This window comes from Cebus imitator, unplaced genomic scaffold (assembly GCF_001604975.1).
Source record: "Cebus imitator isolate Cc_AM_T3 unplaced genomic scaffold, Cebus_imitator-1.0 Scaffold65, whole genome shotgun sequence".
In the NCBI taxonomy this organism is placed as follows: domain Eukaryota; kingdom Metazoa; phylum Chordata; class Mammalia; order Primates; family Cebidae; genus Cebus; species Cebus imitator.
In genome coordinates this window covers 5,136,031-5,157,804 of record NW_016107380.1, presented here as the reverse complement: position 1 = coordinate 5,157,804, position 21,774 = coordinate 5,136,031, and the positions used below count along the sequence as shown (strand labels likewise).

Below are 21,774 nucleotides of genomic sequence, written 5' to 3'. Positions count from 1 at the left end.
GAAAAAAAAGTGAGACAAGAGAAAGTAAAAGGCAACATATGTCATTTTTTTTTTTTTTTTTTTTTCCGCTCTAAGTTCTGGGATACATGTGCAGAACGTGCAGGTCTGTTACATAGGTATACACGTGCCATGGTGGTTTGCTGTACCCATCAACCTGTCATCTAGGTTTTAAGCCCTGCATGCATTAGGTATTTGTCCTAATGGTCTCCCTCCCCTTTCCCCCCACTCCCGACATATGTCATCTTCTGAGTATGCTACTTATTTTAAACTTCCATCAAAATTTACTGCCTGATCATTCAGTTGGACAACTCTTACACTCCCTGGCCTATTCTCTCTGAGATGAAAAACAGGTTGCCAATTACTGACAAAAGAAGAAATACAACGAGAAAAGAAATAACCCACGATTAAGGGGAGCTCATTCCCAATTCCTCAGTAGAGCAGTCAACCTAAAATAAGGAGATTTCCACCTATATAAGAATAAAACTACCCATCCAAAGATTTCTCTCATCCTGATGTGGAGAGAGTTTGTAAAAATAAAATAATTTTATGAAAGGCACCATCTTGAGCAGTTCAAATCTTGTTTTAAATTTGTATCAAATATTTGTTCTGCCGGGAAACATTTCCAAAAAGGAAAGGTTTTGTCTCAATTGCTGGGGCAGCGAACACTTCCGCTGGAGCTGTTGGAGCAGTATCAGGATACTCTCACTGGCTTACACAGCTTTCAAAATATTTGTGTTGCTACCACACTCCTTTGCCAATATATGTGACTTGTAATACTGTTTTATTCATCTGGATGTATTTAGACAACTGTGTAGGTCCAGAAAACTTTTAAAAAGTTGGCGTAAATATGCTGTGATGAAAACTGAGAAATACATCTGCCTTTCTCACTATGTAGAAATACCATATTTGAAAATTAGGGGACAAATTGGTCTTTACTTTCACAAGTCCAAATTAGGCCCTTAGAGGGTCAAATTTAAATAACATCACTATATATTACAGAGAAAATACCAGCATCTTATATAAGTTATTACTTAATCCTCAATATTTTATTAGGCAGAATCCATTCTCAGTGTTAAGGAAATCTTTGCTCAAGGAGTAAGCTGATATGATTAATGGCTAGAGCTGGGATTTCTTGAATATTCTTTATAAACCTGTATTAATTATTTTTGTTAGTTGGGTCATGATTAGCAAGGAAACCCTGTAAAAAGTTTCTGGCTTTGCTTTGTACCCAAAGTCAATCTTTGAGAAAAACGAGCCCCCAAAAGCTGGCAAAGCAGCAGTACCTTTACTGTGGGCAGGAAAACAGCCAGAGGTCTTGAGGCTGCAGAGACTCAGGTTGGTGAGATGTCCAGAGCATCAGAGGGGAAGAGTTTTCTGGGGGTACGAACGGTGACCGCATGGTAAACGTTCATCAACACGCAGTGAAATAACACACCCCAAATTCTATCAAAATATTTTGGTCAGAGTTGATGAACTTCAGAGGTACTTCAAAATATCGACAAATCCTGGATACCCTTTGACATATAAATGAGCCACCTTGGGACAATACTGGCCTCTTTTGCATAAAATACTGGGTATTTTGTTACAGCAAAACTTTTCCAAGAAAAAAGAAGAGACTAGAGCTTCCTGTGTCCTCTTAAAATTAGGAAAGGGTCTAGATAAAGCCAAAGTGCAAATTTGCAGGAGATAGCTAAGGAAGGAGAAATGGAGTGCCACCGCTGGGGGCAAGGTGTGTTCATTTACTTCATTTTCTTTTGCCATGCCATCCTATGTAGCTAACACCAAGGCATTTTCTGAGGCCCCCTTTTCATTTGCTCTGTTTGGAAACAGAAAAGTTGCTATTCTCAATGTCTGGTACAACCCAGTTTCCCCATGTGATCTTTTACCAAGTCAAGCATCGTCTGGGCATCTGCCAGGCTCGTCGGCCAGGCTCCTGTGGGCCCCTTTCCCTTCCCTTTCCTAAGAGACCACTCATCAAGTCACTGTTCATCCTCCCCTGACCCTGCTCCCAATGCTCACGCCCTCGAGTGGGTAGAGGCATCTGTCCCAATTTTTATTCTGAAAGTTCCAGCAACAATGAACCTCGCATAGCTCACTCAGTGAAACAAAATGATGAAGAACATAGATGGCCTCTTGTGGTCAGCGAAGCAGAGATTTTCTCTTTTGCTCTCAAATGCTGTCTTGCAAGTTTCACAAGTACAAACATATGTTATCATCTGACCTTTTGAAAATGATTCTGTGTATATATAAATGCACTGAAAGTATGCTGCAACTTGTGGCTCCTAAATAGTTCACTTTATGCTATTTATATCTTTATGTTACAAGAAGACATTCCAAAGAAAAAGTGGCTATGAGCACTCACATTTCTCTCATCATGCACTCCTCCCCCAAGTTAAACCCACAGTTAAGTCAGTCTGGCCTTTTGTCTCAATGGCTCTCAGGATTAACCACATTTTGACAGTAACAACAACAAAAAAAGTTCTAAACCTAATCTAAGTAAACAAGGACTGATAAATGTCACTTAATCACCAGATAGAAGATGAACGCTGCTGACATTAAACCAAATAGTTTGTCATTCTGTTGACTGTCAAATTAAGATCTCTTAATTTTAAATGCAATTGCTACATACAATTTTTTTTTTTTTTTTTTTTGAGACAGAGTTTTGCTCTGTCACCCAGGCTGTAGTGCCATGGCAAATCTCAGCTCACTGCAACCTCCACCTCCCAGGTTCCAGAGATTCTCCTGCCTCAGCCTCCTGAGTAGCTGGGATTACAGGCACCCGCAACCATGCCCAGCTTTTTTTTGTTTGTTTGTTTTTTTGTTTTTTTGTTTTTTTTGCATTTTTAGTAGAAACAGAGTTTCACCATGTTGGCCAGGCTGGTCTTGAACTCCTGACCTCAGGTGATCCACCCACCTCGGCCTTCCAAAGTGCTGGGGTTACAGACATGAGCCACCGTGCCTGGCCTACTACATATGATTTTATAAATAATTTATGTTTCCAATTTAAGACTAACCATCTTCCACCCCGCATCCCCAATACTATATCCTGCCTAACTGTTTACTCATGTAAAATCTATTAATTGCTTAAAGACCCTCACGTTGTTTTCAGCAATATTTTCTTATAATGTTCAGCACAGAAAAACACATACCCCTTTGTACCTGGTTAATGGTGGTGACATGATGTCCTGAGAGGTAAACTGCCTTTATCACACGGATCTATCTGCCATGCCTACTAACTATTACCTTTACCAACACATGTGCAGACTACTGATCACATCTTTGTAACTAGAAGGAGTTCGATATGGCTTAGGTGTAATACTGCTTCCCCAATGAGCCATCACAGAGGAGGACAGTTAAGGAGCTAGTGGGCCTAAAAAAGACAGACAGGAAAATCAGCAAATAAAAGAAACAATAGGTAGAAATGGAACAGGAGATATTAAAATGGAGAGTTTACCTGAAATCACTGCCAATGCTTTCAGTAATTCAAGTCATTTGATTCTGTTCCACCAAACTACCCCGAGCATGAATCCCTGCACAGAGCGTGCTCCAGAAACAAGCAGACCCCAAGTTCTCGATTTAGGCAGCAAAACTCTGTCAATTGCTCTTTCAGTCCATAAGGGTAGCATCTCAATTTATAGGACTCCATAACCTACTTAACATGGTAATCTGGCTTCTACTGCAACATATTTAAAAACCAGATTTTGACAATTCATGGAAGGAAAAGAAGAGAACTAAAAAGCATGATAACGTTTTCAAAGGAAAGACAAAAGAAACAAAGGGCTAACCAGCTTTGTTTCATTTATTAAATTCCAAGGGCTTTCCCCACCAGTTTGAAAAATGCATGTTGTTACCACTGTGTTTATTAAAAGTGCTACTTTAAATTGCAGATTGAGCAAATGGGAATTCCCCATGATAGCTGCAGATTACTCACTAACAATTCTAAGCAATTTTAAATGAAAGGAGGAGGAAAGAACAAGGAAAAATTGTAGAACAATGTTTCTAAAAGCCACTGATAATTTATATAAAACTCAACATCTATAGGTATGATAGTAAAATGTCCAGAGTCACACAGATGCAATATTCACAGGGTTGCTTTGCATTGTGACTTTTAAAAGTCTTTCAAAATGGTGCTCACTATCAACTAGCACAAACTTTGCTCACTGATTATCTGACAGCCTATTGCCAGATTTTAGATGGGGCTACGGACCTTCCAGAGCAAATGGTTGCTTGCTAGCTCACTTGAAAAATGCACTTGTTTCAGCACAGAAATAACAAATCTGTTTCTGATTCCTATCATTATTTTCTAAATGCTGCCAAGAAAAGAATCTAAGGAATTCTTTTACATACACAACATACACGAGACAACTGGAAAGAGGCCTGTGATCTCTTCCAGGGTGCACAATGAGGAAGGATAGAGTTAGTTTCTAATGTGAACTGCCCTTGCGGGAGCAGAAGCACATGCCTGAGATTGTTCATAGCTGTAATCTCCAACATAACTCTTTGCTATTATTAGACAACCTAAAGGCCTTCCTAAATCAGTAACTTGTGAAGGAGAAAAAAATATAGACAGGACTCTATCGTTCAGGGCATGCAGGCAGCTGGGACACACCCAACTCCACAGAATTCGCCACTTTTCCACTCCATGAAACTAGATTTCTATCTCTTGGAAAACACATAAAGGCTGAGAAAGGAAACTAGTCCAACACAAGCCAGGTTTAAAGTCCCTAGAGAGAAGGCAAAATTAGGTAAAATCCATTATTCAATTCAGGAACTTGAGGTCTATCATGCTCATAAAACATAGTGAAATTATTCTTGGAGCACAGAAGGATGTATGTATGCATCTTGTCCATATTAAAAGCAACATCAGGCCAGCCATGGTGGCTCATGCCTGTAATCCCAGAACTTTGGGAGGCTGAGGCAAGGCAAATCACCTGAGGTCAGGAGTCCGAAATCAGCCTGGCCAACATGGTGAAACCTCATCTCTACTAAAAATTCAAAAATTAGCCAGGTGAGGTGGGGCGTGCCTATAAGTCCCAGCTACTCGGGGAGGCTCAGGCAGGAGAATCACTTGAACCCAGGAGGCGGAAGTTACAGTGAGCTGCGATCATACCGCTGCACTCCAGTCTGCGCAAAAGAGCGAGACTGTGTCTCAAAAAATAAAAATAAAAGCAACATCATTAAAAAAAATATTACCACATTTAAAAAACACAACAGCAGAGAGTCTGCCTTAAAAATTTCAACGTTGTGTAATAATCAAACCAATGATTTTTGAAAGTACATATTTTAGCATGGTTCACTTCTGTTATACTAATAAGGGAGACTTACCAACAGAATCCCCTTTGAAGAGGAGGATAAGCAGGAGAATGTTGAAAGACTGAGTCATCCAACAGACTGAGCTATCTAATGCAACCATTTAAATTTCTGGCTCACACTGAGTTGACTGCAGTGAACTAAGTTCAGTTTTGTTTTTCGTTTTTCCCCTTCTCAGCAGGATAAGAGTTCATAAAAGAAGCTGAATCGATTAAAGGAAATAAAAAGGCAACATTTTCTTTTGCATGACTGGTCATAATGGGCATGTACATTTTCAACTCTTCTAACTACACACACAAACTCGTCTTAAATTTGCATTGCCATGGTATCAAAGGCGTTCTCAAAGCAGCCATATTGGATGTCATTCTTACAGTTCTGCATTAACACACCTCCCACGCAGCTGCCCTCAAGCTATGTGACTTTACGCAAGGTCCAATGGATTGGGTTGAATAGCGTCCTCCCAAAATCATGTCCCTCACAACCCTGGAATATGTCCTTAATTGGAGATAGGGTCTTTGCAGATGTAATTAGTTAAGGTGAAGTTATATACTGCATTAAAGGTGGGCCCTAAGTCCAAAGAGTGGTGTCCTTATAAGAAAAACATCTGACACAGACACACAAAGACGCACGCAGGAAAGAAGGCTGTGGAAAGAGAGGCAGAAACTGAAGTGATATTTCCACAAGCCAAGAAATGCCTGGAGCCATCAGGAACTGAAAGAGGCAAGGAGGAGTCTTTCCTGGAGCCTTCAGAGAGAGCATGGCCCTGCTAACTTCTTGATTTCAAACTTCTAGCCTCTAGAACTGTGAGACAATGCATTTCTGAGTAAGCTACTCACTTTGTAGTAATTCGTTATGACAGCTCTGGGAAACTAATGCAGATCTGTCTACTCACCAGTGCCAGTAGGACAATACTTTGCTGCCAGTCCACAATAAGATTAGTACAGGAAATGAGATTAAATGTTTAAGAATTTTTATAGCTGTTTGACAATGTGGTGATATCACATAAGCACATGATTTTGTTTTACAAAATATCAGTCCGTAATGGTTTGGAAATTTCTTTTAAAAAGTCTTCACCGAGGTTAGAGAAGCATTACAAAGATAACTAGTATTTATAAAGTTAAAGCTGATGTACTATAATTCAGAAATTTGCATTCGGAACCTTTTCAGAGAAGTATAATTATGTTCCACGTAGCTTTAGTAGTAAAACATTTTATTCTAATTTCTATTTATTTAAAAAAAATTTTTTTCAAGACAGGGTCTCACCCTATTGCCCAGGCTAGAGTGCAGCAGCATAATCATAACTCGCTGCAGCCTCAAACTCCCCTCAAGCAATCCTCCTGCCTCAGTCTCCCAAGCAGCTTGGGACTACAGTTCCACATCACCACCATCTGGCTAATTTTAAAATTTTTTTTGTGGAGACAGGGTCTCCCTATGTTACCCAGGCTGGTCTCGAACTCACAGCCTCAAGTGATCCTCCCTCCTCAGCCTTCTAAAGCACTGGGATTATAGGCATGAGACATGGCACCTGGCCTATTCTGCTTCTTAGAATAACCTGTGAAAGGTACACATAGTAGTTTGCTATTAATCACATTATTTGCTATTAATCATGTTATTTGATTATCCAGAATTCACTTGCCAGACCATAATGGATCACTTGTAACACAGTGAAGGAACCTATTACGCCTTTGTTAGGCACAGAGACCTCAGCTGAACTTTACAGAAATCTTCCCAAAGACTCAGTGCTCAACTGTTGCACATACAAAATGCAGTTGAGAGGAACTGATGTATGTGAGATACTTCAACAGCAAAGAGTGACGGCAACTATATGAGTTACCATAGTGACAGTAATGAGAAAGATGGCATCCTTCTTCAAGGAAGGCCAACTTGACCAAAAGCTGAGTAGACCTGGCTTCAGAAAAGAAACAGTCTAAGTAGAGAAAAGGAAATCCTGCATCAACGTGGGAAGCGATCTGATTTAAATGTATTCTTTCAGCAATTACAAGAAACACACAGAAACATGATTTAAACTAAAGGAAGAGCAATCGTGTTTCCTTTAAAATCAATGCTAATCACAACCACATAAGCAATAGCCCCTAGAACCTTGGCTAGCCACAGACCAATGAATGAAAGCCACTTTTCCAAAGTAAGAACACAAAGCATCAACATGTAGCTCTTACTATTCCTCTGCTTAATCTCACTCACCCTTACTTTAACATGGGTTTGCCTCAATACGGAGGGTAAAGGACAACCTAAAAATCATTATTGTAAATCAAGAAGCTATAAGTCACAGGAAGAGAGCAGAACATCAAGTGTTTGTCCCAGCTGCTGGGAGATCAGAGAGGAGGCTTTAAATGCGTGACTGTGGATTCCTGATTAGAACACACACTTCAGCATAAAAGCTCTCAGTTGTCATCACATGCCATACGTTTGAGTTTTTTAAGTTTTCTGAGTTACCACAGAAACTAAGAGTCCATGAAAGTGAGAGATTCTTTAATAAAATGGAATGGCTGTTATGGGAATGGGTGGAGAAAAAGAACTTGAAGCTGCAGATGTCCCACACAGTAACAATTCCACACCCATATTCAATTAAAAACTGTAAACCTTAAACTATCATTGGATCATAATGATTTCAGCTGCACTGTGGAAATGACACTAGGTAGAATGTACATTCATCCAATAATACCACTGACTCTTCATACCTAAACTTTTTGAGAACAATTTTTTAAAGAAACAGTGTCATGGGAGCTCAAAATGCCTTTCATCTAAAATTATTTTTCAGAAACACTCAAATTCACATCAGCCCATGACTCCTGGGAAGTCCATGACAACTAGATACTGTCTGTAGTAAGAATTAATTGAATGTGTGAGGAGAGAAAAATGTGATGTTCCTTTTTGTTCTTACCCCCTCAATTTCACCAAACTTGCATCTACTATATAAAGAAATATCCCAAACTCCAAATTCAATATTAAAGACTGGTGGGTTTTAAGGTGTCAAATTAAGGTTAAGACTGCAAAGGCTGGGACTACAAAAGCCACGTCTATACCTCACAAACAGACTTTGAGGACAAAGGAGCAATCCATAAAGCAAGTAAGCCAGGACTACTTTATTTCCAAAAACTGAAAAGACGTTAAGAATTTCCCATCAACAGAATGACATACACTGAAAAATATGAACAGAATAGCCTACTCCAGTTCCAAGGAAATTCATCTCCCCTGTACTCCCGACCATTTCAACAATTGCACAGACAAACACACTCTCTCATGCCTACATTAATTACATTATGACAAGAGTCAGAAGAAAAATAGAGTTGAAGGAAAAAATAAATGCCTAAAGAGAGAAAATACTTCTTGACTAATCACGGAATGACAACATACACTCATATAATCACCATCTTATAGTACTTAGGAAGTACTATAAATCCATATGGGGCCAGAACAAGAAGTATGTTCTTTTTTTTTTTTTTTTAGATGGAGTTTCACTCTTGTTGCCCAGGCTGGAGTGCAGTGGCACGATCTCGCCCTGCTGCAACCTCCTCCTCCTGGGTACAAGCAATTCTCCTGCCTCAGCCTCCGAAGTAGCTGGGATTACAGACACCCACCACCACACCTGGCTAATTTTTTGTATTTTTAGTAGAGAGAAGTGTTTCACCATGTTGACCAGGCTGGTCTTGAACTCCTGACCTCAGGTGATTCACCTGCCTTGGCCTCCCAAAGTGCTGGGATTACAGGCATGAGCCACGGTGCCTGGCCTGGAAGTATGCTCCATAGTAAAATGAATTTCATTCCTAAGTTCACACAGTGAAGCTTAAAGCAACAGAATCCTTTATCCTTTTCTACTCATTCTAACCCTTTACATGAACAACTCCTTATATGAAAACTTCTCAAACGGACTCATACATCACTGTAAACTATTCCTATATTTATTAAGCTGATTTTGAAAACCTTCTTTTAAACTTTTAGCTACTTTTGTCTATAACAAAACACATATAAAACATATTTAAACACAGAAATATCCTTTCTAGAAAAGAATTCCATCTCCCCAGCAGGAGGTCTTTCTTCCTGTTTGCAACAAAAAAGAACAATGACTTTTTCACTTTCATACTTACAAAACTCTCTCAAGCTTTGATTTTTACTGAAACTAGCTCTGTGATTTTGACTCTGATGTTAAATGACAATATTCCCCAAGTAGAACTCTGCCACCCAAATGGGCCGGAAGCCCCCTCACCTTTCAGGCAGAACATTCTGCAGCAGTTCCATGGAGGGGCTGCGCTCTGTGGTCTGATGAAGCCTGCAGTGCTAGGCACAGCTGCCTCCCAGCCCACCTCCCCAGCGCTCACTGCCAGAGAGCAGGGCGGCCAGCCAGCGCCTGTTACTCCAGGAAGCCACTGCCCAATCCCCAGCCTGCTGGGCTGTGCTGCTGACACCTCCCTATCTCTCCTAGGATATTTCACACCATGGAATCAGCCCACGATCATCTTGGAAGGGGAGGGGAGCCAGGGGTTAGCAGTCACCACTCATACAGTCCAGCCCAAGGGTGAGCCCATTTGTTTGTGCTTCTCTCAGCATTTTTCACTGCGGTGGATGCAGCTCTTCATGTGACCAATGGCACAAAAAAGAAATCACTCGATTCAGTTTAACCTTTTGCTATTAATTATCACTTACTATTCATTGACTTCATTATTCCTTTTCTGTTCACATGCTCCCCTTTTTTTCTGATATAGAACAAACCATATACTGATACACTGTACATTGTAATAGGACTTTGCACTCAGTTGTCTGTGTCTATGTAAATGAGTGAATATATGTGAAATGCTCTTAATAGTCTCAGACAAACCATAAGCACTAAGTAAATGCTATCATTACTACTACATACTACTATTTAAAAACGGGACAGGCATGCTGGCTCACACCTATAATCCCAGCACTTTGGGAGATCAAGGCAGGATGATCACTTGAGCCCAGGAGTTTGAGACCACTCTGGACAACACAGTGAGACTCCATCTCTATTACAAAAAAAAAAAAAAAAAAAAAATTAGCTGGACATGAGCCTGTGGTCCCAGCTACTTGGGAGGCTGAAATGGGAGGATTGCTTGAGACCAAGAAGTCAAGACTGCATTGGGCAATCATCATGCCACTGCACTCCAGCCTGTGCAACAGAGTGAGACCCTATCTCAAAACAAAAAACACAAACAAAAAAACAAGAAAACTACTTGAGTATTAGGATAAAAATGTCAAGCATGTTACACTTCTATGGCATTGTCACATTTTCAGATGAGGAAACAAAGACAGCATTAGAGTATGCGAATTTCTAACTCTGCTGTGGCCATACTCAGATCATTACATTTCTTCCCCTCTACTGGAAAGCTAAATTCACTCTGGCATGTTCAAGACTACTTGACTGCAAATTCTCAAACACAGGTGGAAGTGTTAGAAGGAATCTTGCCGGGTGCGGTGGCTCAAGCCTGTAATCCCAGCACTTTGGGAGGCCGAGGCGGGTGGATCACGAGGTCAAGAGATCGAGACCATCCTGGTCAACACGATGAAACCCCGTCTCTACTAAAAATACAAAAAATTAGCTGGGCATGGTGGCGCATGCCTGTAATCCCAGCTACTCAGGAGGCTGAGGCAGGAGAATTGCCTGAACCCAGGAGGCGGAGGTTGCAGTGAGCCGAGATCGCGCCATTGCACTCCAGCCTGGGTAACGAGTGAAAACTCCGTCTTAAAAAAAAAAAAAAAAAAAAAAAAAAAAAAAGAAGGAATCTTATGACAGATCTGAAGAGACACAGTCCACAAATACTGCTTTAGGAGCACCCCACTTGAAAAGTACCGTCTGAACCCTAAGTGGCCCCGTGGTCCTTCACACAGAGATGTTAGAGTCTCCCAGCTCAGGAAGTGGCCATTGTTCACAGGACCCGTTGCTGTTTGCAGGTCTTCCTTTTGACTCCACAGGATGCAGGAAACTGACTCACAGAACCAATCTATCTATCTGTCTGTGTCCTGGGGTGTTCACTGCCACACAGTACGGATGCTCTGTGTTCTTGGTTTTCAATAAATGCTTCAGCATATCCCGGTTGGGTTTCTGCTCCCTGTCACCCTGAATCAACAACAGCACCTGGGAAATAAATATGTCATCTTCCATAAGGAAGTCATTGTACTAGTTTCTGTCATCACAAGAATATATAAGAGGTCTCTGGCCAGAAGCTAGTTAGGATTTAAAAAAAAAACTGCATGGGGAATGATGAACAGTGATATTATCTCTCAGAACAGAATGAGCAGGAACCTCACAGCTCATTTCATTTGGTAAACCACAAGGTGGTTCATTCATCTAACAAACAAGATCAAAATCAAAATATCCTACCAATAAGTGCAGAGTAACAAACAACATCAAAATCAGACCAGCTGACTAGCCTCTTCCATCTCACCATGGGACTGTCTCCATGGCTGATCTGAGTCGAGATTGTCCTCTCCTGTTCCAAGTAATCTCTCCCATGTAATTTATGAATTGCAGCGGTATTCCTGAAAATATTCTCATGGGTTACATTCAACTTTTCGAGAGAGGGAGGAACTCCTACCTTGGAGACTTAAGACTTTTGAACACAGGCTAGTACACAGGGTCTGGGGGGGATTATGTATATTTAACAGCACTCTGAATTCTCACAGTTTAAGTCTTTTTTAATAGAGACGACTTTCTTTATATGCTGGAGAGAACAGTGGATTGAAAGTAAAGAGAATCTCATTCCAGTCATATCTATGTCACTACCTCGTTCAAGCTTGTCCAATCTGCGGCCCACATGCAGCCCAGGACAGCTTTGAATTCGTAAACTTTCTTAAAATATTATGAGGGGTTTTTTTGTAATTTTTTAAAGTACATCAGCTATTGTTAGTGTTGGTGTATTTAGATAATTCTTCTTCTTCCATTGTGGCCCAGGGAAGCCAAAAGATTGGATGCCTCAATAGTTAGCCTCTATAGCAGTTCATGGCCTGTAAATGTGAGCATTGAACAGAACAAGGGGACTAAACTAACTCCAAGGTTCCATCTTACCTCATTAATTTTTTTTTTGGTATGAATACACACAAATACTTTTAGGTACATTATGTCAGGGCACAGGAAAATAATCTTTGCCTTCTCGTGGTTTAGTGCAAGAGACGAGAGGAATAAATAACTATAATTCAATGTAAGTCACATGACAGAAGAATACACAAAATTAATAATGATCAATGGCAGTTCTTGCCTACTGCCATCTAATTAAGCTATCCTTCTATGGTTAAAGCATATATATAATTTAATGCAGTGGGTTGAATAGTGTCCACTCCAAATCATGTCTACCCTCAAAGTATGGCCTTATTTGGAAATAAGATCTTTATAAGTTAAGGAAAGTAAGAATCAAGATGAGATGATACTGCATTAGGGTGGGCCCTAAATGCACTAAGAGTGTCCTAATAAGGGATAAAAGGATATACAGAGACACAGTGAAGGTCATAAACGATGGAGGCAGAGACTGGAGGGGTGCTGTCACAGATAAGGAACACCTGGCACCTGTGGATGCTGGAAGAGGCAGGACAGGATTCTCCCTGAGAGCCTCTGGAGGAAGCAAGACTCTGCCTGCACCTTGATTTCAGAACTTGGGTCTCCTGAACAGGCAGAGAATAAGCTTGTTATTTTAAGCACCACACTTGGGGTAATTTGTTACAGTGACCCTAGGAAACTTATACATTTAGCAAGGTAATAATTACATGAGATGGCATGATTTTTTTTTTTAATTATCTTCAATTTATGTTTATATAGGCTTAAAATCTATTTTTTTCATACCCTTGTACTTACAGTTGCAAAATGTTATAGCACTTCTAAACAGCACAAATACCAAATACGAACTTCTATTAAATTACTGAAATTATAGGTATCACTATCTGAAAACTTCACAGCATTAATCTCAAGCAATGACAATGAAAGGAGTTTTTCTTAATGTCAAATATAAGATTATCATATTTAAAAAATCTTTGTAGGCTGAGCATGGTGGCTCACACCTGTAATCCCAGCACTTTGGGAGGCTGAGGTGGGTGGATCACCCAAGGTCAGGAGGTAAAGACTAACCTGGCCAACATGGTGAAACCCCGTGTCTACTAAAATACAAAATTAGCCAGGGGTGGTGTCGCCCGCCTGTAATCCCAGCTACTCAGGAGGCTGAGACAGGAGAATTGCTTGAACCCAGGAGGCAGAGGTTGCAGGGAGCCGGGATTGCACCACTATACTTCAGCCTGGGCGACAGAGTGAGACCGTGTCTCCAAATAAAAAAATCAAAAAATAAAATCCCTTGTGTTTACAGCTGTATGTTTGAGAAGAAAACATGAAAAGGCGTACCATTCAAACTAGGAAAAACATAATGGATAATTCTGTCCACTAAAATTATGATTGTCTGCCACCATTGATCATTGCTACTGAGATTGAAAAGTAAATACCTAGGAAGCTTTTGTGAAAGGGAGTGGGTCCAAGATGATGCACGCTCACAGGATTGTAGCCCTCTGGACAGCACAAAGGTCTTGCCTTTGCCAACCATGACCTTAGGGCGGCAACCACTTCTCTCCCTTGTAGGATTACAACATCCAGCATCATGTTAAAGTTTAACCTTATTATCTCTACAAGAGGGAGTGGTAGCCACACATGCAGCCAAAAATATTTAGATAATTATGTCTTCCAAACCACTCCAGCATGATTTCACTTGCGTGCTTCAAGCTTAATTTTGATTTCCATAAAATAGTGGGTATGAGGATAAATTAGAAATTTGTTTGCCTATCACAGAATTAGTGCATCTAGATCAGCTCAAAATTGGACTTCACTCCTGGCAAAACACAAAGCAAAATTACACAAGAAAAAGAGGCAAGCCATATCTTCTCCCTATGCATCCTGACTCTTACTCTTGACAAAAAGGCCAGATAAAGATGGAAAAATCCTTCTCCATACCCATTCACAGGTCTGCTTCATGTTGACTGCAAAGTACAGTAGTCCTCCCTTATCCGAGGCTTTGCTTTCGGTACTTTTAGTTACCCCAAGTCAACTTAGAGCCAAAAATATTAAAAGAGAGAGAAAGAGTAAGACAGAGAAAGAGACCACATTTATATTAGTTATATTACAGCATATTGTTATAATTGTTCGATTTTATTATAGTTATGTTGTTAATCTTTTACTGTGCCAAATTCATAAATTAAACTGTATCCTAGGTATGTATGTATAAGAAAAATATAGCGTATATAGGGTTTGGTACAATCTGTGGTTTCAGGCGTCCACTGGGTGGTCTTGGGATGTATCCCCCAAGGATAAGGTGGGGCTACTGTATTCAAACAGGCAATGCTTATTTTCATAGCTGTATCTCTAGACACGCTTTTAAAGCATGAGAAGGTTGTGAAGTCAGAGGAGCCTGTAGACATATTTCCCATCACAGTGCTTTCCATTTCTCCCTGGATGCAAGAGACTGGAGACGCTAAAACCCTCCGATACTTTTAAAATGAGAATGACCAGATTAAGCCAATTCCCTAGAAAAGAATGAATCCACTCTGGTGACACCTATGACTGCAACTAACGCCATTTTACCCAAGTTTTCATCACTCCCCACTCCTCTACTATTCTAGAATACTTCGTTTCACCAATATTCTGAATCTCTCAGACAAGAGACTTAATCTGAGTTTATCTATATATTTATTACTACCTCAGGCACAAGAGAAAGAAGAAAAAAATTACAGCATTATAACTTTAAACTGGCTAATTTCACTTTCTCCTGGCTAACCAGGGAAACTAATTTGAAACCAGTCCCCATGTTAGTGCCCCCAGTCCGTCCAACTCTGTAGGCAGGGGAATATGGAACCCAGGTTTTCATTCTGGACACTTCCTCTTCTCAACATCATCTGAGCCTGTATTCTGTTTGAGTTTTCTCCACTCCAGATCCAGGCCTGACCTACTGGGTCCCAAGGGCAACCTTCATCCTCTTTGCATTTTCTTTTCTCTTAGGAAATAGCTGAATCCTGGGGTATTTTGTGCTGTATTCAAATTAGCCATGGAGCAGTAAGGCAACTACACAAACGCTTCATGGAGACTCTTCAATGGCCTCTGGACTTGGGTAGACATATTCACATCACTGTATTTCTGCCTTGAATCATGGGAGCTCTGCTCTAATTTTCCCTTTAAAAATATACCCTCCTGAGCCAGTTCTTGAGGTTATTTCAACTTTTTTTTCCTTCATAGGCAAGCATAGATCTCTTGACATCACAGTCAAGAAAGTAGCCAACTCATTTGGCTCCTTTTCATGAAATTTGAATCTTCACTCATGGCACGCTAGCTAGCTCTCCCTACCACCCAAATGGTTAGATTTTTTTCTCTCTCTCTTTTATTTTTTTTCTAAAGAACCTGTAGGTCCTACTGGTTTCATCTTCCAAGGGAAGGTAATGATGAGTTTCCAAGTTGACCTGGGCTCTTAGCTTAGATAACCTTCCAGCCTCTTTCAATTGCCCTTAGCTGTGGCAAGCTGCCTTGACTCCCACCGCTGTCCACTGGGCTCCAGTCTGTAACTCCACTCATTTCCTGAGAAGCACAGGGACACCTCAAGAGCAGCAGTGCAGAAAGGAGTCTTTACTATGGAACCTTCTGCCATTTATCCAGCCCTGATGTCGATTCAAAGCACAGTGCCTATGGCAGAGATGTTTCTTTAAGACATAGTACTCCTTGGTATCTTTGTAGTTGATTTTTTTTTTCTTTTGAAATCTGACCTTTTAATCCACCTTCACACCTATTACATCTTTTCAAAAGAACTCCAATTGCACCATCTTTTCCTTCCAGAGGGAAAAAAAATCATATTTCTACTTCTGTAAAAAACACAAGATAAGGTGAAATCCCAAACTCTTCATATAGCAATAAAGGCCCATCTGGACTTGTACTCAGTATTTTTTCCAAACTATTCTGGATGTATCCCATTAAGTGACCCCCGCAGTAGGCTCTGCGTCCTATTCCCTAGGGTCTTGTACCTCTGTTGTCTTGGATCAGTCTATTGCCCCCTGTGTCTGGAATGCAGCCCTCACCCCCACACTCTGCTTTTTACTTCTCTAAAGCCTCCTCTAACAATGCCCCTCTCCAGCAGCTGGATCAATCTCAAGCTTGCACTGTGTCCCATGGCACTTTATTCCCGTGGCTGGCATGGCATTACAATTCTGCCCACACAACATGAGCATTCCTTAAAGCAGGGACTTGCTCATTCACACTTGACTTCGGGTACTTTTCGGGGTGCTGGAACATGATAGGTGATCCATGTTTGTTACACAGATGTGTAAAGCCAGAATTATTACTACTTTGCTATTTCATCAAAAAGCAAATAGTGAAAAGTATATAAAATCTAGATAAGATACATAACCACCAGCATATTGATTCCTATGAAAAGTCATAATTAATATATTCTTTAAAATTAAACAGACATTGTTTTCCCTACACAAAACTGTATTAAAACTCATTATTAAATGAAAGTCACTGATCATTAATAGTTAAACTTTATGGTATAATCTTTATAAACCATCATTTCCTTAAAGGATTAATCATCTGGAAAAGTCTCATTTACAAACACAGACATCACTCTCTCTCCAGGCAACTTCACCACAGCAAATTCAGAAAGCAGTTTTTCCTACTCTCATTCTGCCTGAATTAAATATTTGAAGGGTGATGGAAGTGAAAAAGGAAGAAAAATATTTTCTGGAAATATCTCTTACAAGAGAATTAATGCCAGTATATCCAGATGGAGGGAGGATACCAAAATATGTCAAAATGATGACCCCAAATTCCCTTTCTTAATAAACTTATAAGGAACTGTATGATAGGAGAGAAAAGCGAAACCGCTAGAGTCTAAATCTTTTTCTCTTTGCCATCACATCTATGCCTAACATATGCATGTTCTATCTCAGAAGGTCTAGGTTAAAGCAAATAAAAATAACCTCGTAGGAAAGATATAACAGTAGGTCCTTTCGTGTTGTATATTTCTTCAACGTGCTCCTTGATAAACTGACTCCCGATATATACAGATCAACGGGACCCTCCACTTACCAAAAAAATCATTTGTGTCATTTTCTCCTAAGCATTTGAATAATCTGAGGAAGTAAAAACCATAGCTAACCTTCAACTACAGAAACAGGTGCAACTCTTCTACCCACAAAATCAAGAACTCTTCAAGTTTATGTAGCAACCAACTAGGCGGACCACAGTTCTGCTGCAATGTATGTGTTAATAAAACATAACCAGAGAGTAACTGGACTATAATTACTTCTAATTATCAAGCAAAAAGATAAAATTCCAGAAGACATGCTAAGATATAAAGAGCAAGGTATACCAGGTTAAATGTCTAGGCTTCTGGTAATTTCTGCATAGATAATTGAATACGTTATTCTAATATTTACTTTCTTTAAGACTTGCTTGTTTAAAATATTGTGTTTTGAAATCAACTAAGTATTTGAAAAACTCAAAGCTCTATAAAGAACTATGGAATTTCTATCAAAAGGTAGTTTACTTCTGAAATTCACCACATTCCCCAACTTCTGGCCCCTTTTAACATCAGTGACAACATTTCGGGGAAGAAGCTGATCATTTCCCTTTCCACTGCCAAGCCTTCTGAGTAGGGAGGCAGTTTGAAACTTGAGGGATCCTCAGTTACTTCAGGACCCATAGGACTTACAACAATAATGGTTTGAGGAAACCACAGCATTCAGGCTCCTTCAGTCTTTTTCCCTGTATTTAAGAGTTTAAAAATAAGCAAGAAAATGATTCTTCAAATTGGCAGACCATCTTCAGGGGTGGAGTCTTGCCACAGTGCATGATAATCACAGTGTTACAAGATCCACAGAGCACAGCCCAGCCACAAAAACAGCTCTTCTGATCCTCCTCTTGATCACGCCGAACATGATCTCAGCCTTTTCCTTTTTTATTTTATTTTATTTTTTACCTCTCTCCCTCTCTCTCTCTCTACCTTAATGTCAGTAAAGTTCTAGCAGAAGTAACTTACCATTCTGTCAATGGTAATTTAGGCTGAGATTTACTTTGTGTTCTATTTTTATTTAATATATCTTTGTAAATTCAGCAATTAACGATAGTAAGTCGACAGCCACTCAAGAGGGAAAAAGCTAAAAGTCAAAAATAGAATGCTAAGCTTAAAGTTTTAAAATGCGCATCAATCGCTTTTGAGGCAGGTGTGCTTCTGACAGCTCTATTAACTTAACTCAACCGTCTCTACGGGCTACACTTCATAAAAAAGATGGGCTGCGGCCTTGTGCCCTCGGGTTGGTTTTTTGGTTTTTCTTTTCTTTTTCCTCCTTCATTCTTTGAAAACTGAACGAATTCTGTCCTTGAGTGGAATAAAAGTGACACCAGAGAGCCTGTTTTCAGGACTGAGGTTCTTCCCCTTTTGCCTTTGTTATGGTAAGTTGCTTGTCTTCTGCACATCTGCTTAGAAAACTTTCCGTGTGATACAGAGTGAATAAAAAGCTTCCCAAACCTGCTCTGTAAGGTCAAAAAAGGAATTTGTCACTCGACCCTCACAGGGCAGTCAGGAATGTCAAAATTAAAGAAACTAATAGAAAGGAACGCACTCTCAATACCTTAAGAGGGGACAAAGGAATGTAAGGACACAGCCTCACTGGGCCCCGTTGGGTGCAGGTCTTGGGCAAGCTAACTCACTTCTCTGCATCCTCCTTTCGTAGCTGCCAAAGAAGCGATCAGACAGGGTATCTCAGAGGTTCCTTCCAGCCCCGACATGTTAGTTAGCCTTGTTAAGCTAACTCTATTTAGATCCCTTCACATGTCCAATTTAGAGACTGTACAAACATTTACTAAAATGCTTCAAATGGCACCGAGAGAAGAAAACGTGTGGTCATGTCTTCAATAAGAGCACTCTCTAAATAATTACTGAAATTGATTTCTCTCATTAGGTAAATACAAAACAGAATTCTTTGAGTTTTCATTTTATCAGAAAAGAAAGACATCTTTAAAACTGTCACTATCTCTGACATTTTACAACCAAAACAGAGTAACTATATAAGGTACCAAAAGCTTTTCTTATCAGGAGTGAGACTCTACTGTCAATTCTTCAATGTTTGGAGAACAATGCTTTTTAAAACTATTTTTCTTTTCTCTGAGCCTCGTTTCTTGAGTCACAGAATTTTCTGTAATCTCTATTTTCAATTAATTTAAATTGCATTTAAACATTTTTGTAGATCTCCTATGTGCAAATGAAAGTACTCATTGGGCAACCACTGTGCATCTAGGATGCAAAATGGGGATTATAGCATTTTAACACAAACTATTAAAATGTCATGAGAATTCTCTGTACTGGGATATTAGTGGTTCATTAACAAATTCATTGAAAACTAGAGGGTCAGATCAGCTTTTTCAGCCACGTTTTATGTAATTTCCATTCATATTAATAAGGCTCAAATATCATTTAAAGTATTTGGCCAAAATTGTTTAGTAGACTAGAAATGGTTTAAAATAATTGAAATATGTCTTACCTTCACTATTTCTTGACTTTTTAAATGTAGAGGATATGAACAAAAATATGAAATAGAAATCTGGGGGACACAATTTCAACTATATGAGAAATGAGTAAATAGATTTGGTGTCTAAATATCAGATGGAGAAAAGAGAATAACGATCAACATGTTGTTAGAGAAAGTGGTTAATGGTGAAATCGAGGTTTAAAAGCTATACTTGCTTAGTAAGTTAAACAAAGCAGTAGATAGTAATCCTCCTTGAAAACTCAGAGTGATTTTCAGAAGTGTTTAAAATGTAACGTTTACAGAAAACACTGGGATGCCCAAATACAGTCATAAGTCCATAACATTAAACACAAACACATACTTCATTCCACTACCAAAAAGAAAAGCACACAGAAGATAAACATGTAAAAAACATAGTTACATATTAAAGCAACATCTACTTATCTGCAGATCACTTTTCTGACAAATTCAGCCACTCAAAATATGGCAAAAAAAGAAGAGATCAAAACAGCCTCCGGCCAGGCAGCACTGCTTACAGGATTGTGGCTCGGGATCTCATGCACCTTCCAGTCAATACTGTTGCAATACATACACTGGGTTACCCAGACCCCCCACACAAGGTAACACATGAGCAACACCAAGCCAAAAAGTCGTGGAGACTACAGGAGGCAGGTACAAGTACATTGTAGAAAGAGAAAGCTTTGCAGCAAAAGTGAAATACAAAACAGTCACTAGAAGTTAAAGAACAGTGCGGAGATCCATTTCATGCCAAAGCAAAGATCCCTACAACATTCAGGGGCCACCCGGGCATCATCAGATTATTACAAGGTCCAATGACTAGTCACAATGATACTCAGGCATTACAACGAGGTTAAATTGTACTTTTTGAGCAGAGTTGTTGCAGTGGCATGGAAAGAGTGTGGGACTAAGTCATGAGAAGTGGATTCAAATCCGGTCTATACCAATTATCTCCATGGCTTTGGGCAAGTCACTTAATCTTGCAGGAACTGCTTGTTCACAACAAAAAGGGGCAATGCCAATTGTCCTGACATTCCCACAGGACTATCTTCATCATGAAAAAAGGCCATGCATGATACTGCAAAGCCACGACCTGTTAATAGGCTCTGGATGTAGACTATACTTTAGAAAGACGTTTATTAAAAATATTTTCAATTATTTTAGAATTCTGAAAGATGAGTGAGGCAACTCATATGGAACTACAAATAAGTAAAAGGCATGCTCCTCTAATATTTTATAAAAGTTAACATCTAATCCATATGATCACAATTTAGAAAAGTATCTCTAACCAATTACCAGCTTTTTACAATAACTGTTTGAAAGAAAACACTGTGGCCAGGCAGTGGCTCACGCCTATATTCCCAGCACTTTGGGAGGCCGAGGTGGGTGTATCACTTGAGGCTAAGAGTGAAGACCAGCCTGGGCAACACAGCAAGACCCCTTCTCCACAAAACACAAAATAAGATAAATTAGCCAGGCATGGTGGCAAGCCCCTGTAGTCCCAGCTACTTGGGAGGCTGAGGCAGGAGAATTCTTCAAGCTCAAGAATTCAAAGTTATAGTGACCTATGATTGCACCACTGCACGCCAGCCTGAACGACAGAGGGAGACTCTATCTCTTAAAAACAAACAAACAATAACAAAAAAAAAAAAGAAAGAAAAAGAAAACCACCAAAACACTGCTTTTGTTTTCCGGTTCAGACATAGGATCTCTGACACATACAGGCTAGAGTCCAACAATTTGAAGTTGAAGTTTTGGACTAAACTTCACAACTAATTCTCCCCTACAGGGGAAGGACAGCAGGCTGGTAAGCATAATGACAGAGAAATCTACAGGACCAGGGCAGAAACTGGCCAGACGTTGCTATTCATGGGCTTTCCCTAGGGCCAGTCAGCAGGTGCAGGGAATCAGCCTGAGTGCATTAGCAGGCGC

At 39.9% G+C, this 21,774-nt stretch overlaps 1 protein-coding gene across 3 annotated transcripts in view; it reads right to left on the bottom strand.

Annotated features, from left to right (window-relative positions):
- The window catches only part of NHSL1 (NHS like 1), a 144,115-nt gene that overhangs the window by 109,429 nt on the left and 12,912 nt on the right, over positions 1-21,774 (bottom strand). The window contains exon 1 of one of the 3 annotated variants that reach the window (XM_017530431.2): positions 9,536-9,847. The exons of the other annotated variants lie outside the window; for them this stretch is intronic. Coding sequence (XP_017385920.1) covers positions 9,536-9,551 — 16 coding nt within the window. The 5' untranslated portion in view covers positions 9,552-9,847. Of the gene's footprint in view, positions 1-9,535; positions 9,848-21,774 lie in introns of those variants that run through there. 3 annotated transcript variants of the gene reach the window in all.